At 35.1% G+C, this 20,118-nt stretch overlaps 1 protein-coding gene across 1 annotated transcript in view; it reads left to right on the top strand.

Moving 5' to 3' along the window:
- The window catches only part of LRP1 (LDL receptor protein 1), a 1,646,373-nt gene that overhangs the window by 96,295 nt on the left and 1,529,960 nt on the right, over window positions 1-20,118 (top strand). Inside the window, exons 7-8 of the mRNA XM_090402369.1 lie at window positions 8,323-8,422; window positions 9,729-9,891. Coding sequence (XP_090258495.1) covers window positions 8,323-8,422; window positions 9,729-9,891 — 263 coding nt within the window. The remainder of the gene's footprint in view (window positions 1-8,322; window positions 8,423-9,728; window positions 9,892-20,118) is intronic.

Genomic DNA, 20,118 nt, shown 5'->3' on the forward strand with positions numbered 1-20,118 from the left:
TAATCATTTCCACATCAATAGATAGATGACATTGCAAGGAGATCTTAGGATGAAGAGTGGGAGACCCATATGAATGATCACTGATTAACTGGTGGGCTGCTAGATAGTGGTGAAGGAGTTGACTGTGGGTAACTTTCTGCATTATTTACAATAGACTGAGGCTATTGCATTGGGAATGGTAATTTAATGACTTAATTTTATTTTCTTTCAGTGGAATGTGTTGAACATATGCTTGTTTCCTTATTAGAATAGGTGATTGTAAAATATTGTGAAAACTTGTTGGTAGTGAAAACTTCCTGAATAGCTTGTGAAAACAAGCTATTCAGGAAGTTATCAGAAAGAAATTAGAAAATGTTCTTCTGATTTCTTTCTGATAAAATACTACAGGACATGCAGTGAGCATGTTCTCAGGGAGAGATACTTTGCCATGGTCATCAGTACAGGAGTTCATGAGAAAGAGTGAGTCTTATAATACTGTCATTTGGTTGAGAGAGAGAGAGAGAGAGAGAGAGATGGAAACATGTATGGGCAGAAGTTGCACTCAACTACCATTTTTTTAAAGTTATTTTTATTTTATTTTATTTTATTTTTATTTTTAATAACATGCTGGAATTTTGATTTCAGGCCAACCTTGCAACAAGCTGAATTCTGTTTTGGATTACCTTGGCACACTTTGGAAAATTAAGGTTTCATGGTTGTATCAAAATGTTTCTGTAAACTGTAATAGCCAAATGATCTACATTTGGCTATTACAGTTTATGTATAATTATGACATGAAATATGATTTAAGAAGTTTATGAAATAAAAATATTGACTCAAACTTTAGTGATAAAGAAACATAAAAAATTGGCGTCCCTTATCTGCTCCACTAAAGACAAACCACCTTCCTTAGACCTACCTGGCCAAACAGGCAGGACAGCGAATATCAGAATTTCAGAACACAAGGACTACATCCGTTTTCACCAGTACAGTCACTCTGGTCTTGCAGACCATGCTCTGGATGCTCACCACAGAATACAGTGGAAGAAAGCCACGGTAATACACCGTAGTAAATTCAAATTTGAAAGGCTATTCATGGAATCAGCCTCAGCCCTAAGAAACATGCCAAACCTCAACAAATTTGGTTACATGAGACTATCCCAAATTTGGGAGACTTATTCAGACGACCTTCAGCCCAACGGCCGAGAATATGTACATAGCCCACTAGGGGACACCATCAGGACTTTTAGGAGAAACAACAGCTTCCTGCTTCGTCCTCAGCTCAGTTACTGTGTATAGTGCCTGCACGCACATGTCTTTATTTTAAGTTCCTGTGAAAATGGCAATGTGATGTTGCCGAAATATTGGAATATAGATTAAAGTTTGAATTTATATCATTTGTACGTTGTAAATTCCTTAAGTAATTTAATAAGCATGTGTAATCAACATCTAAGCCTTTCTACGAGAATTACTATCATTCACGGAGATTCCATCGCACGCAATGCCACCATTACGGTAAAATGAAGCTAAAGCTATCAAGACTACTGAACCGCCTGACCTTCCTAAAACGCTGCCAGGATAATCAGGTAATCCTGCATTGTGTCAAATTCAAGCACCGTTTCTTGTCACAAAAGGCTCTCCGAATTTATAACCACGCCAACCAGTCTTTGCTACAAGAACAAATCGCCACTACGGTCTGTCTCCTAGCTAACACTAACTCATCGATACGAGCACTCGAGGAAGAGCTTTCTAGCACTTTAAACCACGAGCTTTGGTCAATCTTATACGACATCTCGTGCACTGCTGCTGTTAAAGAATTTAAAAAAGTACGAGGTCGACATATCAAGAAATTTGAGAAATTAAAAAAGAACTCTATCTCCAAACCAAAACTTCTTACCACCGACACTGTGGTTATCCTTTCTTCAGTTAATTTGAAGCCTGAAGCACTCAACGCTCTCTTACTTGGCCACAACTTCGCCATTGCTCCCAGAAAATTACCTGCTGAGGATATAATGATCCAAACTGAATGCGCAATCCGCCACCTTCCAAACCACATGGCCAACGATATTAGATTGTACGTAGCTTGTGTTCTCACCAAAGCTAGACCACCAAAAAACCAACATATCCAATAAGGAATATAAATCGTTGCAGGAATTAAAGAAAAACAAAGAAATAATAATCATCAATGCAGATAAAGGTAACGCCACAGTAGTACTTAACCAAATGAACTACACAGGTAAGCTTAAAGCTCTATTATTAGATCGGGCTACTTACCTTCCTATTGAATACAGTCCCACCAACTCACAAATTAGAAAACTCCACAGGCTCCTTAAGAAGGTCACTTCTTGGCCTGTAGAAGTCACTAACAAATTAAAACCGTTTAACCCCCCCCCCCCTCGTATATATGGACTCCCAAAAATACATAAAGAAAATGTGCCATTACATCCCATAGTGGATGGCATTTATTCCCCCACATACAAATTAGCTAAACATTGGGCCAAAATGCTCACACACTATACTGGCAACATACCATCACACATAAAAAACTCAGCCCACTTCAAAGCCACCAAAGAATATCTCAGCCCTATTTCAGTTCACTATGAACTCAGGCTATTTTGTTTGGCAAGGAAAATTCTACAAACAAATAGAGGGGACATCCATGGGTTCACCACTCTCCCCACCCTTGGCCAACTTTTTTTTTATGGAGACTTTTGAACAGAAAGCCTTGAACTCTGCCCTACAGAAACCAACTATGTGGCTTTGCTACGTTGATGATGTGTTTGCTATTTGACCACATCGCTCTGATACACTCCTCTCCTTCCTAAAACACCTAAACAACCAACACTGCAGAATCAAGTTCACCATGGAAAAGGAGAAAAATAACAGCCTCCCTTTCTTAGACACACTAGTCACCCGCCAGCCTGATGGAACCTTGGCTTTCTCAGTTTATAGAAAACCCACCCATACAGGCAGATACATTCACCAACAATCCCCCTCCCCCTCACAACAATATTATTAAGTCACTACACAACAGGGCTAAACTTATCTGTTCAAATGACAATGTGCTAACCACGCAACCTCCTTTCACAACAAGGATTATTCTAAATCCATCACCATTTACATCTGAGACATCTCGGAAAAAATTACCAAAATCCTAAAAAAACATAACTTCATCTCTTGTTACAGACCATATAAAAAATTGGCATCCCTTATCTGCTGCACTAAAGACCAACCACTCCCTTAGACCTACCTGGTGCATACCAGGTCCCTTGCAGCTGTAAGCTGTCCTACTTTGGCCAAACAGGCAGGACAGCGAATATCAGAATTTCAGAACACAAGGACTACACCGTTTTCACCAGAACAGCCACTCTGCTCTTGCAGACCATGCTCTGGATACTCGCCACAGAATATGGTGGAAGAAAGCCACGGTAATACACCGTAGTAAATTCAAATTTGAAAGGCTATTCATGGAATCAGCCTCAGCCCTAAGAAACATGCCGAACCTCAACAAATTTGGTTGCATGAGACTGCCCCAAATTTGGGAGACTTACATCAGAAGACCATCCCAACAGCCGAGAATACATACATAGCACGCGAGGGGGCACCATCAGGACTTTTAGGAGAAAGAAAAGCTTTGCCTCCGTGCACGTGTCTTTATTTTAAGTTCCTGTGAAAATGACAATGTGACGTTGCCAAAATATGGGAATATAGATTAAAGTTTAATTTTAATTTATATCATTTGTACATTGTAAATTCCTTAAGTAATTTAATAAGCACATATAACCAACGTCTAAGCATTCTATGAGGATAAAGAAACAATATGAAGGACCTATCTTTTGATATCATAAATTTCTTTTACTCATCCTAATGTATGGATGTAGTATGAAACCTAAGCTGTGTTTTATAAATACAATCAAACTTTGATAAATCATCTAACCAAGGGGGGGGGGGGGAGACTGTTGGAAAAATAATAATTCTTGGCCTTGACCATAGATGACAAAACTATCTGCAAGATATTTTTTTTGATAAGTTGGTACATCTGTCATAAGCATCCATGTGAAATTGCATGTCATTCTATCAAGTAGTTTGTTTTATATAGTTCTCTAAAGCAAGAGTGTTGTCTGTTGTCTCAATTTTATCCAGACAAAAATGTTGTCTGGATAAAATTGAGTATCGTGCAGTTATAAAATTCTTTGTAAAAGAAGGTTTAACACCAAAACAAATTCATTTGAAGTTCATAAAAGTTTATGGGCACTCTTCTCCTTCATCGTTTTCGAAAATTAAGAAATGGGCTGCCAAGTTTAAACGTGGCTGTACCAGCCTTGAAGATGATCCATGTGAAGGACGTCCAAAAAGTGTAACAACACCAGAAATCATTGATCAAGTGCACGATGGGTATTGGATGACTGGCGAGTCAAAGTGCATGAAATTTCTGAGACTATAGGCATTTCAAAAGAACGTGTGGGATATATTTTGCATGAAGAATTGCAAATGAAAAAGCTTTGCTCATGATGAATGCCACACTTGCTCACTGCAGATCAAAAACACACTCGCATGAAAATCTCTGAACTGTGCTTGGAGCATTTTAACAAGAATAAAATTGAATTTGTGCGCCGATTTATTACTATTGATGAGACTTGGATTCACCATTACACACCAGTATCCAAACTGCTGTCAAAACATTGAACAGAAGCCGGTTGTTCAGCACCAAAGATGACAAAGTCAGTTCCATCAGCAGGAAAGGTCATAGCATCGGTGTTTTGGGATGCTAAAGCCATTTTGTTTATTAATTATCTTTTAAACTGTAAAACAATAACCAGGGCATATTATTCCAATCTTTTAACCAGACTAGATGAAAAATTTCTTGAGATAAGACCCAGTTTGCAGAAGGAAAAAATCATCTTTCATCAGGACAATGCACCTGCCCACAAAGGTGTTTTGGCAATGGGAAAATTAAGGGATCTGTACTATAAATTGTTGGAACATCCACCCTATTTTCCCCATATTTGGCTCCCTCTGCCTTCTATCTCTTCCTAAAACTAAAACTCTTCTTTGCTGGTCAGTGTTTTTCTTCGAATCAAGAGGTGATTGCAGCTGTAGAGGGGTATTTTGCAGATCTTACTGAAAACCACTATAGGAACGGGATAATGGTGCTGGAGCATTGCTGGAATAAATGTATTAGTGTTAAGGGAGATTATTTATGCTGAAAAATAAAAATAATTTTAAAATTATAAATTCATTTTTTCATTGTTAGACCAAGAACTTTTCAGACCACCCTCATAAAAGAAGTGCATGTGAAAATTAAAGCATTAAAAGGATACTTGTGGTAAAGTAATAACTCATTATTAACTACAAACCTATAAATTAAGAACAAAGTTGGATGGCCAATATGAATTTTGATGTCATGATGGCAATGTAAAAACCTTACAAAGTGAAGCCATTTCACTATTTAAAATTGCTTCACTCTGTAAGGTGTTTACTTAGAATCATTGAAACATATGAATCATATCACGTGTTGTCCTTAGATTTTGCCACCATGTTTAGTTATTTTTCAAGCATTTCATTATTATTATGTTTTTTCTCCTATAATATATCAAGAATATTTACATATTTCAATCTACAATTTGAAAGCTGTTCAGTATGGTACCCATTTGTATCCTGCTCAAAACTAAATTATCACTTTCTAATTAAAATCCTCTGTTTTTTTCACCATCTTATCACTATCAATAGTAGCATAATTATTAAGACTTGTTATTGTGTTTCTTCCATGAAAATTCATGAACATATTTATGTTGTAATGTGATGTTTTTATTACAGCTACTCCATATCCTGAGCAGAAATCAACATGTACATACCATTATTATTATTAGCTTGGTCTCTTTGGTAGATTGAGGGAATGTGGGCTTCACAGCTTGCAGCAGATAGGAGGAGGGGTGATATGATTGTAATGTATGAGCTGGTGAGGGAATTCTGACAAATAGATGCAGGGAGAATTTTTGCATAGGATAATGGGTGTTGTGAGAACAAGAGATCATCCCTGGAAACTGTTCAAAACTGGTCACATGATTAAAGAAGTGAAGAGATTTTTTGCTCCAACATTGAATTTGTTCAAGGCAAGGTACGTTAGTTATTGTGGTGTGTATGTGTGTGTTCGACTTCCTGTTACGAGTCATTACTCTATAAAGGCTTCCAAGTGTCTCATCTGTTTTAATCACATCAACATAATCAGTGTTACTTAGTCTTTTTATTTTTCTCAGTAACACTGATTATATTGATGTGTTTTTGATGCCACTTAGGTTTGTTGCTTGTCTTCAATTCTATAGAGATTGTTCCGCTAGCTGATTTTCACTGTATTCCTTGGTTCCCTGACAAATACAGCAAGGTCCTTGTTTAACTGAGCAGTGCCCCATCCAGATGACATTTGTATTATACCACCATGTTTATTTGTGGTTTAATTCATTACAGAATATAAGTTAGTCGGATGAGTGCCAAATTGCCAGTCATCCTTATTCATTCATTCATTATCCAAGTAGAAACCTCATTATCCTGTATGCTATGAATAAGCAGATTTTGACATTCAATCAGAAGCCCTGCCAATTCTTTGCATTCCTTATGGAGCTTGTGAAGGGCTCCTCCTAGTTATTTTTCATCCTTAAGTGACCTGAGACAAAACGTTGGAATTATTAAACAAGTTTAGTTTTTTCCCACATTGTTGTTTTCATGACCTGAAAATCACATGGTGAATATGAATTTCTCAAATAATGCAGTCATATGAGATTGCTGTTTTCAGCATAATGTAGTACTTTTTATTGAGTATATACACAATCTTCCTAAATATCTGAATAAAACTATAGTTTATGCATATATTTGGATTATGCATCAGAATATTTTTGGTTTATTATATAGAAAAAAAATAATTTCATGTGCAAAACCAAAAAGAGTAAGAAAATGAAAGAGCTTAAATGAATTTTTGATGTAATTTAAAATGTCTAGTCAATTGTCTTGATTCTTTCATATGGCCTTTGTGCAGTTTCCTTCATGTGAGGTTGTTCTCTTTCATTGTTCTCTATGCAGTTTCTCTTTCGACTAAAGGTGAGTTAGCCGGTCTCATATGGAGGTAGAGGATTTTTCCACCCGGAAACTGAGGTTTTTCATCTCTCAGAACAGGCAGATCGGCCCCTTGAACATATGGATCTACTGTCAAGAATACATACTTAGAAGTCTCAACCAGTCCTAAGGGATGGATGAAGAAAATTGGGGGAACCTCACACAACAACAATAGTTTCTATGACATCTATTTGGGAAGCCATTCTGTACTTGAAAATGTTACATGATCCATTTACACTACACAAGCTACTCGGCAATATGCCATCTACTGTATGCTTCATGGTACTTTTGTCTCTTAATTGCAGGTGTTTTCTGTTAGGTTCACCTGTTTTACAGAAGGATGCTTGAGTTTTCCACAGCAGAGTTACTGCCTCATGATTGCTGCTGATATTTTTTTTTTTGGTGGGGGGGTGAAATGATAAGGGATGTGGCTGATTCTATCAACAAATGTTAGTAAGTGTCAGTATCTAAGTGCAATTTATTCTATATTAATAAAAATGTGCAAATAATTAATTAAGTCACAGATAGTGTAAAGTTTAGAGACCACATTGGTAGGGTGGTTAAGGTATTGCATTGGATGATTGTAATGATGAAGAAAAAAATGGGAAGTTTTTCTCCCACCCTACAAGACTGATATTATCACATATGGAAAACTGATATGGTTACCTGGATTCTATGAAGATGGGTAAACAGCTGAAATGAATTTAAATTACAGATGTAATTTAGATGAATTTTGAGGGATTATGGCCTTCGGAGTTTGAGGAATTGATGGATGAACGGTTGTGATAATGAATTAGGAAGGGATGTTAAAGTATAGGTACAAGTGAGATTTTGTGACTTTTGGTGGGTGGTGATGAAACTGAGGGATTATTGCTGAAAGCTCACTAAGGAAATGGTTAGGAAGCATTTGAGATTCTGGTTCTTCTCATGCTGTGTTGTGGATATGTGAAATGGCTTACCAGATATTGCAAATGAATATGTCTTCAGTTAATGTATTCTAAGAGAAAAAGTGAGATGATAGGTATTTAAGGATAAGTGGATATTAAGAGGTCTTTTTTTTTGGTTAACCAAGATCAGACTAAGAAATGCTTCTTAGTCTGATCTTGGTTAACCAGACTTACTAAAATACTGTAAGCTGAGATAAGATTGAAAAAAAATATATTATAAAACTTTTTTGATGAAGTATTAGAAGTGCCAATATGTTAATTATTGTATTTGTTATATTATATTTTATAGGTTAACCATAATGGGACACTAGCTTCTCTTCAGTGTGGTAAAGTTTACAACTTGACAGATAAGTGGACTTTACGCTCTCCAGATTTATTTTCATTGATGTGTGAGTTGGTTTTTAGAATAAAATGTTTGATTATTAGTTTTCTGTAATAGCAAATGCTATGCTTTCTCTTAACTTGTTTTTTTTCTCTGAAGCTAGTATACATAATTATTTTCTCAAGTTAATTTATGTGCTTTGAAGGCATACAGTAAATACCCTCAATACCAGTATATTAATCAGACTAACTCTGAATTTAGAGACACCATCTCGTGTTGAGCTCATAGTTCCCATCTATAAAAAAAGGGAATAATGCTAATGTGAGAATTACAGAGTAATTTCTGGACTAAGTTCCTGGTAATATTTATGCACACATATTTGAAAAGAGGTTGAGAAAAATTGTGGAAGAGAAACTCGAAGAAGAAGAACAAGCTGGATACAGGCCAAATAAAGTTTGTCAGGATCCGATTTTCACTTTACAACAAATGGTTGTGTAATCATGGGAATATGACAGTACAGGTATCCCTCGATTAACGTGGTTAATTAATCCCTCGATGTTACTGCATATATCAAAATCGCGTTAATCAAATCTCATAATCAATGGTAAAAATTACAATTCGTCCATGATCGATTACTGTATTAATAATTCGTTTTATATGGTACTCTTTTAGTAAAGATAAAAAAATTAATCCAAAGTAAATGTTTAATAAATACTTGTACCTACATTATTTACTGCAAATTTTTTATCAAAAGAAGTTATCAAGAGTCGTTTGAACAGTTTTAGTTTTTTTCTTATCGGCATAAATTCTACGATTACAAGCAAAATGACTCTCCAAACCTCGGCAAACAAGCAATAAAACATTAAGAAAAACACTGCAAATATAATACATGATGGTACAAATTAAGTGGATATTGAATCCAACATTATTTCATAGCCGAATATATAGAAACTAAACATTTCGACAGATGCAAGCATAAGCAACCTTATGGGCAAGTAACCTTTGAATCTTTGTTTGCACTTAGATTTACATTGTTACACGGAGTATAATTTTGACAATATAATTCTACTTAGACATACAATTTTCTCCTCAACTTTACTTCTTCTAAGGTAATTGTAACAGGTTTTCTTTTATATTTTTCTTACTTAACTAATAGTGCAAGCATTTCTAGCTCAGAATTGTGTTTCTTGTTAAATCTTGAATGAATGACTTTTTTGTTGAAAGAGTCCCCATTCAAGATCTAACAGTAGATATATATATATATATATATATATATATAATTTCCTTTAACAAATATATATATATATATATATATATTTGATGCATATCTTTACAATAGTGTAACTCTTGTAAGTTTAAAATTTTTTTTGTAGCTGTCAACCAATTGGCATTAGATTGGATATCTGGTAATTGGTATTTTTTGGATGATGTTCGTGAAATGATCTTTCTCTGTAATTCAACCTTAGATGTTTGCATCACTGTAATAGATGTAGCACTCAGTAAACCACGAGGAATTGCATTAGATCCAACAAAAGGGTAAGTTTGCATATGTGTGTGTATTTATTATTATTTTTTTATGTACAGGAAAAATTGATTAAGTGATGATTAGAATTATATCCTAGGCAACTAAGTACCTCAAGATAGTGTTATTACATATATCTTCTTCACCCTTCTATGTGTTGGGCCTACTGGCGTGTTACAGAGCAATCTTAAGCCCTCCTAAGTCGTACCTGTCCTGAGGATAAGGTGACAAGCCCTATGCCTCCTGGTATATTCTATGGCTGCAGCTGCGTGTGTTCAGGCCTGCTATGAACTTGTTGTATGGTTAACTAAATTTAACTCCATTTAACTAAGGTGTTAAATGGAGTTGGGTTGGTTTTATAATGGGAAGTAAAATAGGCAGTATTGGAGAGGATATATATATATATATATATTGGTCAATTCTTACAGCATACATTCAATTTGCTTTAATTTTCTTGGAAATAATAATGGTAATCATCTTCTTACTTTGAGAGGTTTGTTTCAGTTGTAAAACACAGAGAGATATTTCAACAGTGCGAGTTTTGTTTATATTGCTTTATTTTTTATTTGTGTTTTATCTTTGCTGTGAGAATACTCAGACATAGGAATATTAGAATCATGCATGGTAACAGGTTCAATTACATGTGATTTTAAAGAATAAATGGTATTAGCCACTGTAAGAAATGTTGCAGCCAGATCGACAGTTAAATTTAATTACAACATAGTGATAAAATATCAGATGGTTAATCTGGTTTTTGCGTTTTATAAGCTCGGTAGTTTATTACTAACTTTGGATACAGTTTTATACTTTGAGTATTTCAAGATGTGATTGATGGTTTTGTCAACATTGTAAATTTTATAAAAGATAGAAACTTTGAAAGTTTATATTTTTCTTGAGCTATGAAATAAGGATGGATATTTAATATCTGCTATTTCTATCTGTTTAATATTACCAAAATCAAACTTCTGGCTTTTCTTTTGATTATTTGATATTTTATTTTGGGAGAAGGAGGACACAATTTTTGGCAGACTGGGTTGCATGGTTAATTAGATCTGGAGGATATTGTCAGAGATGGAAGACATTTTTGAGGTGTGCGATTTCTTGGTTTAAAGCAGTGATGTATGATGAGTATTTGTATGCATTATTCTGTTAATCTGACAAATTTTTTTATATAGTAAAGGTCAGTGGCGCACCCAGAGGGGGAGCCAAGGGGCCCGAGCATCCCCCAAAGAAAAGGAAAAAACACTAGAAAAATTTCCAAAAATCTTTTCCTAATTAAAATTCATTTTTTTTATTTATGTTGTGTGCTACTTATGAATTAGCGATCACTGCAGATGCTCAGTTATAGGTCGTATGCGATGTGTAGTGTGTATTCACAAAATGTCTACTCAACTCCCCCCCCCCCCCCAAAGGTTAAATCCTGAGTGCTCAGCCCCCTCCAAGATTAAATCCTAAGTGCACCACTGGTAAAGGTGATAAAAAAAAAAAAGTGAAAGTAATACTGGCATCAAAAATAATTACAACAGAAACTTACAAAATACCTTAAATGATATGATAACAATGAAAGAATTAAAGAACAACCTAAATAAAATAAAAAATGGCAAATCAACAGGAGAAGATGGGATAAACTCCAAACTGTATAAATTTGCTGAAAAAAAATTTCATCAAAGATTACTAAAATTTTTAAATAAAATATATAAAAATGGACAAATACCAATAGAATGGAATACAAGCATAGTAATACCTATATTTAAAAAAGGGGATAAAACAAAACCTGCTAACTACAGAGGTATTAGTTTATTGAATACATGCTACAAAATGTATAGCAGAATACTTAATGAAAAACTAAAATTATACAGTGAAAAAATATTATTAGAATGTCAAAATGGATTTAGAAAAAGGACGCTGTACAATGGACACAGCTTTCTGTTTAAAACTACTTATAGAAAAAAGAAGAGAATTTAATTTGGAAACTCATCTTTTGTTTATAGATTACGAAAAAGCATTTGACAAAGTAAAAAGATATATACTGTTTGATATATTACAAAGAATAAATATATCTAATATTTTACTACATGCAATATTGAATATATACAAAGATAATGAAATAAAAATAAATGAAAAGTTGTCTGAAAAACAATCTATAAACCAAAGAGTAAGAGGGATGCCCTCTGTCTCCAACATTTTTCGATATTTACATTAATCAAATATTAATACAGTGGAACACCTTAAACAATCAAAGTATAGAAATTCCCCAGAATAACAAAATAAATAGACTATTATTTGCAGATGATCAGGTAATAATATCAGATAAGGAAGACAATTTACAAAGAAAAAATATAATTTAAACATTATAGTAGAATTATATATAGTTTGGAATGAAAATTTCCATAGATAAAACTAAAACAATGGCATTTTGTGGACAAACTCCAGTTAGAAGCAAAATAGTTATTAATAATAAAATAATAGAACAAATAAATACTTTCAGTTATTTTGGATGTGAAATATCATGTGAAGGAGAAAAAGACATAAAATTAAAAACTTCAAAATTTTTACAGCTTATAAGCCTGATAAATAGAACACTCAACCCAAATATAATAAAAAAAGAAAAACACTTGAAAATATACAATACTTTAGCAGTGCCCACATTATTATATGACAGTGAAATTTGGGCAATAACAAACAAGAGAAACATAGAATAAAAACAAGTGAAATGAGATTTATGAGAAGAACTGCAAAATACACATTATTAGATCAAAAAAGGAACGAAGACATTTTAAAAGAACTAAAAACAAAATCAATAGAAGAAAAACTAAACAATTATAAACAAAAATGGATTGAACATATAAACCGAATGGCCAACACCCGACATCCTAAACGAATACTAAAATATAAACCAATTGGGAAGAGGAAGGCTGGGTAGACCTCAAAAAAGGATATTGGATAGATAATGAACAGACCAATATGGTCTATACCTGTAATTAGTGTTATTATTATTATTATTATTATCTGAGACCTCCAGGAAGTCAAGGACTCATTGAGGGAATCTGTAAATTACCCAACCCAGCTCTCATACCTACTCTTGAATTTGTTCACACTAAATGCACTCACTACCTGTAAGGGCAAATTATTCCACTCCGTCACTGCTCTCTGGGAGAAAAACCTAGCTCTTACCCCTTTCTGGACTGCAAATAAATTTAACTTCCATGGATGCCCCTGCGTTTTCTCCCTACCTTCGATATAACAAAAAATTTCATCAGCTGAAATGCTATAACACCCATTCAAAAATTTATAGATCTCTATCATATCACCCTTCTTTCTCCTGTTAACCAGAGCCTGTAATCCGCATACTTGCAATCTGTCCTCATAATCTAAATCCCATAACCAGATATATTCTTTATAACTCTTCTTTGTACCCTTTCCACAGCTTCTTTATCCCCTCGGAACCCAGGAGACCAAATCTGCGCACAGTAATCCAAGTATGGTCTTATCAAAGCCTTATAAAGAGGCAAAATTACTTCCTTATCCTTACATGTCAAGGTTCTCTTCAGCATAGCAATTATCCTCTGAGTTGTATTTGCAACTTTTGCTATGTGACCTTTGAACTTTAAATTCTTATCCACCAATATGCCAAGATCCCTTGCCTCTTCAGTTTCTTGTAGCATAACCCTGCTAATATACCACTAACTCTAATCATGCCAAAGTGCATAACTTTACACTTACTAACATTAAACTGACAGCCATTTTTGTTTGCCCCGATTTCCAGTCTATTCAAATCATTTTGCTATTGCTGAATATCAGTAGCATCCCTGATTTCCCAGCCTATCTTTGCATCATCAGCAAACAATTGCAAATCTGATGATAGACCCTGCTTGATGTCATTAATGTATAGATTGAACAATAATGGCCCAAGGACTGAACCCTGTGGTACACCACTGGTTACCTTAAATCTGGCAAATACACACTCACTGTATACCACTTTTTGATATCTGTCTGTTAACCATCCCATGATCCAAGTCAATAGATTATGTTCCAATCCCATATTCTCCAGTTTACACAACAGCCTATCGTGTGGTATCCTATCAAACACCTTAGAAAAATCCAACATTATCATTGTGTATTCATTCCCTTTATCCAACTCGGCCTTAACGTTGTTATAAATATGAGCAAATTGCTAAAACATGACCTTCCTTTAGTAAACCCATGCTGTTCCCTGCAGAGTATAGAATGCTTGTCTACCCATTTCTGTATGCGAGTTCTTACCAACTTCTGTAAAATTTTCACTGCCACACCAGAGATACTAATAGGTTGGTAGTTCGACACATCAGTTTTTGCACTACCCTTGTGCAATGGAACTATCATACATTCCTGTGGTATCATTCCTGAGCTGAGACTCAAGTTATAGAAATGTGTGAAAGACCTAGGCAATTCAGCTGAACATTCCTTTAACAAACGGGCAGATATTCCATCTGTCCCTATTGACAAATTCTTATCCAGGTTATGCAAGAGCTCTTCAACCTCATTTTCATGAACCTCTAACTCTTCATCCAACGTAGCAATAGCACCATGCATTATGCTACATACACCTGGTTGGTATATCTTAGCAAAGTAAGCACTCATTAACTGAACAATCTCCTTAGCTTGCGACACTCATGTACCATCTGCATTCAATAAAGTTTTTCTTCCACATTCATTCTTTCTTTTGCTTGCGGCATAACGATAAAATTCTTTTGGATTGCCTTTAGCTTGCATGGCCAATTTCTTTTCGTACTCTGTTTTAGCTTTTCTCACAATACTCATTACTTTTCTGGGCTGAGCTTTATATATTTCATAACTCTCTCACTCTTATTCTCATGACATTCTTTCCACGTCATCTTCTTCTTGTGGATCTCTTGCTTAATAAGGCTGCACATCCATTTCACTCCCAACCTATTTATTCTTCGAACACTAGGGATATATTCAGATACCACCTCATTCAAGCACTTTTTCAAAGATTCCCATGCATTGCTGACATTTTTTCCATTCAGTAACTGATACCATGGGACCAAAGATAGTATTCTTCTAAGCATAAGAAACTTATTCTTTAATACTGACCATATATGACAAATATTTTAACATTCTTTGCCTTCCAGTTTCGCTAGCAAACTGTCTAGCTTTTTCAAGGCATTGATGAAAAAGTATTAAAAATACTAGTAAATGCAAATTGAAAGGAACATAAAAACGTTGTAAACACTCTAGTAGCTAAGGTTGCACGTTTGCGTGACAGAGACTGAGTGGACTTATTGATCTTAATCATTATCACACATGCTTGTTTGTCGTAAATGCATAATGTGATTACTAGCTAGCTGTAGTTCAGATGGATTTAGAGAGAGGATGAGGTTTTTCCATGAACTGTTAAGAATAGTACCCTGGTTTTTGTTGAGGTTTCCGCCAGTTTTTAACACTACTGCAGCTTCCTTGAATAAACGATGTCTATAATCGTCGTCTAAATATGGCATGGAGCTATTTTGCCACTCTATCGTGTGGTTAGATATACAGAAATGATGTGCTAAGCCGGAAGAAATACTTTTGTTGTGGTTTACATCACCAATGTGCTCTCTCTGTCTGATCTCTGAAAACTGGTGGAAATCTGAAATCTAACCACCTTAGATTAGCCCTGCTGACACATTCTTGAATGCTGCTAATATTACACCTAATGTCAAGGTCCTTTCTAATATCTTCAATTTTAATATGATTTTACTGTTGATGATATCGATTTCCTCCTCTAATTTTTCTCAGAACCCTCATATCTTTGGTCCCTGGTCTTTGATCAAGTGCTTTATTTCTATTGGAACTTTCAGATCCATAACTTAAAACTGGCTTGAATATTGCAAGTTTGGTGTTTTGGCTAATTTCTCTTTTATTCCATATAAATTTATTCAGCTGGGTACCCATCCTACTGACTTTGCTTATTGTGTTGTCTATTTCCAGATTTAACTTGCCAGTTTTACTAAAAACTGTGCCTAAATAGCTGAAATATTTTACTTGTTCTATAGGATCTCCATTCAGAATGCAGCTGAAGTTTTCTATGTTCCTGCCAATTTTCATAATTTTGGTCTTTTTATTGCTGATTTTTATGCCAAATTTTTACAGCTGTTGTTCAATTTAGTTAAAAAATCCTGGCGATTTGCACTAAATGTGCTTAAGGAGTACAACATCATCTGCATAAAGCAAAGAGCTAAGTTTGACATCTCCAATTCTAATATCAGACCTAATCCCACCTTCTTTCATAATGTGATCCATGTAGATGATGAATGAGAGTGGAGATAATGTGCATCCTTGTCTTACCCCTGATTTTACATGAAACCATCTTCTGTATTTCCTTTAATTCTAACTGCTGACTGACAACTTAAATATAGACTATGGATTGCTCCGCATAATGTTCCATTCATCCCATACAATTAGGATTACCATATTCTAAAATGTCAAAATGCGGACACCCCATCGCCTGACCAATTCATTCCGGACACAAACATCTAACATAAAAATAAATACATATGTTTGAAATCTTTACCTTTGTAAGCTTTTCATTAATTAGATGTGATGAGTATGCTTATTAGAACACACAAAAATATGAGATTTTTAAGTGTCATCATAAGTCTTATGAAACAAGAGTAGGCCTACATGAAAAAGAATTAGACTTATCACACTACATACATTACTTTGCAGCCCATGCATATTTTTCACTAGACCTAATTTTCTTTAGCAGTTCTTTGTTTCGACACAAATAGTCAAACATATTTTTACATGTAAAATGTCAATAATTAAATTTAACTATAGCAAGTCCTTCACCAACCTACATACACATACATGCCAGTACATGCACAAAAATTCTTATCACCACCCAACACAAAAACTAGGTGTCATAAGCACCCTTAAACACAGAGCTCAAACTATGTGTTCAAATGAACAAGCTCTAAACCAGGAATACAAGATCATCAACCATACATTCATAAAAAATGGATACAGTAAAAAAACTATTCACAAGAACCTCCACAGAAATACTAGTAAAAACAAAAAAGATTTCAAGAATGCTATTGGCATACCTTATGTTAGAGGCATTTTTGAACACTGCACAAATACAACCTCAAAACCACCTTTAAACCCCCGACAAAATTAAGACACCTACTCAGTTCTTCCAAAGATCCTCTTCCACATCTAGCCCACCCAGGGGTATACAAAATACAATGCACATATAACCTACATAGAGGGAACAGGGCGAACCATCCCAATTAGGAAGGACAAACACAAATGACACATTAAATACCTCCATTTTGGGAAAACCGGCCTTTCTGACCACGCACTCATATCGCAGAATTGTTAAAAAACGTTTAATTTTCTTGACCAAAAAGCTCTGGAAAGACTTTTAATGGGGAATTATATTGATCAAGTGCATATAATAAACAACTATGTTATACAAACTAGTTTCACCAACTCAGGCTGTTGGCATCTTCAGGGTACATAATTGATGTAAGGCACTAAAAAGTTAAAAATTGTTACAAACTATAATCAACCGATTCCAATTATATTAAACAAAGAACAGAGCGTGTACAATACATACATAGAGTGTGGCATGATATCACTTGTTGTTATTTAGGAACGTTCTATAGTTGGCACTATAATTCAGTTCTGGTGAGTTGAAGGATCTGATAAGGGTCTTCCAGATCACCGGCAAGATTAGTCCAAGGTTCCTGTTAAGGTTTTGTATACAGCGGGCAACTGTTGTGGCCTCCTTAAAAATTCGGGAGTGGAAGTCCTCCTCCATGTAAGGAATTGTGCTTCTATCCCACTCTATGGTATGGTTCGTTCTTGAGAAATGAAAAGCTAACTCCGATTTTTCCTCTCTGTTATTATTGACGTCACCTATGTGTTCTTTTTGCCTAATTTCAAGGCTCCTTGAAGTTTGGCCGATGTAATTCAAGCCACATGAGCAGGATATGTTATAAACTCCAGCATATTTGGAGAAAGGATGGCTATCTATTGGAGATCTTAAGAATTGTCTAATCGTTTTTGTGGGTTTAAAGACCACATAAAATAAGAGGTCTAAGGAGTCATCATCATCAAATTCCTGCCGTGTACCGTCAAGGGGTGTACAGGATATGATAGTACTACGTGAAAAAAATTACATCATTACTAACTTCCTATCTACAATTTTCCTCCAAATCAGCCTGTTATTGTCAAGACTCCAACATTATCAGATCTTATATTTCTATCATCTAAGGCACTTTGTACTGTATCAATCCACCTATATCTTGGTCTTCATCTGGGTCATTTTGCTGCCAACCTGTCAGAGAACACTTATTATGCTAATCTTTCCTTGCCCATTCTGTTTAAGTGACCATACCACCTGAGATTAGCTCTACTAATACATTCCTGGATGCTGACAGTGTCAAGTTCTTTCCTAATATCCTCATTTTTAATATGATATTGCCATTCATGCCATCTGTTTACACCTATAATCTTTCTCAGGACTCTCATATCTGCGGTCTCTAGTCTTTGGTCAAGTGTTTTACTTCTGACCCAGCTCTCAGATCCATAAGTTAAAACTGGTTTGAACACTGTCTTGTATACAGCTAATATAGTGTTCCGACTAATTTCCTTCTTATTCCATATGAATTTATTCAATTGACTTCCCACCATACTGCTGATTCTGTTGTCTATTTCTATATTTAATTTACCATCTTCAGTAAAAATTGTGCCTAAGTAGCTGAAATGTTGTACTTGTTCCACAGGTTCTCCGTTCACAACACAGTTGACATTTTCAATGATTCTGCCTATTTTCATTGTCTTTGTCTTTTTATTGCTGACCTTCATACCATATCTATTACAACAGCTATTCAATTTAGTCAGAGAATCTTGCAGACTTGTAGCGGATTTATTTAGAAGTATAACATCATCCGCATAAAGCAAAGAGCTGACAATAACATCTCCAGTTTTGATATCACGTTTAATACCACTTTCCTTCATAATGTGATCCAAATAGATAATGAATAACAGAGGAGATAATGTACATCCTTGTCTCACACCAGATTTAACATTAAACCATCTTCCTGTACTTCCTTCAATTCTAACTGCTGACTTACAACTCAAATAAAGACAAAGTATTGCTTGATATAATGTTTCATTGACACCATATAACTGCAACGTATTGAATAGCTTCTGTCTTGGCACCTTGTCATATGCCTTTTCCAAATTGACAAAACTTAAATACAGATCTTTGTTATATTCCCATGCTTTCTCGACTATTTGTCGTAAAGTGAAAATCTGATCCTGACAGCCTCTATTTGGCCTGAATCCAACTTGTTCTTCACCAAGCTTTTCTTCCACAATTCTTCTCAACCGTTTCTCAATTATACTTGCATAGATCTTGCCAGGAACATTCAGTAGGGAAATACCTCTGTAATTTCCACATTCAGTTTTATTTCCCTTTTTATATATGGGTACTATGAGAGCTCTATTCCAATCATCGAGAATTCGTCCCTCTGTCCAAGCTTTCTGAACTATGCAGTGCAGCCACTGTAAGACTCATATACCAGCATACTTCAGCATTTCTGGTCGAATATCATCTACTGCTGCTGCCTTTCCACATTTCAAGCCTCTGATGACTTTTTTTAATTCAAGTATGGATATGTATTCCTGACGGCATTCCTGGTCAGTGTTCTTTACCACTGTGCTGTCATCATTGCTTGTTTCATTTAGCAGTTTTTCAAGGTAATTACTCCAATTCTCAAGGATATCTTTTTCTCCTATTTTCATGTCACCTTTATCATCTCTAACTCCTTTTACAGCACTCTTTCCTCCATTCCTAAGCTTCTTCAACAACCTCCAGAATATTTTGCCACCTTCTTGATATTTATTTTCTATATTCTTGCCAATCCTCCCATGACTTTTGTTTAGTTAGTTTTACACGGGGTTTAGCATTCTTGCATTTGTCTCTATATTCTCTACGAGCACAAGCTGACTTATTTGACAGGAACTTTTGATATGCTTTCTTCTTTAACTTCCTGTGTCCACCAGGGAGTTCTGATTTTTTTATCCTTGCAGACAACCTCACCACATACTTCTCTAGCAGAATCAATCCATGTTTTCTTCAGAGTTTGCCACTGAATCTCCAAGGTTTGATTGCCGTTCTCAAACGCTTTCATTTTTTCTTCAATAATATTTGTGTATTTTAGTCTACAGTTCACATCTGAGAGCTGCTC

Source organism: Typopeltis vanoorti, chromosome 2 (genome assembly GCF_054136105.1).
Source record: "Typopeltis vanoorti isolate ZY-2024b chromosome 2, IOZ_Tvanoo_1.0, whole genome shotgun sequence".
Lineage (NCBI taxonomy): Eukaryota > Metazoa > Arthropoda > Arachnida > Uropygi > Thelyphonidae > Typopeltis > Typopeltis vanoorti.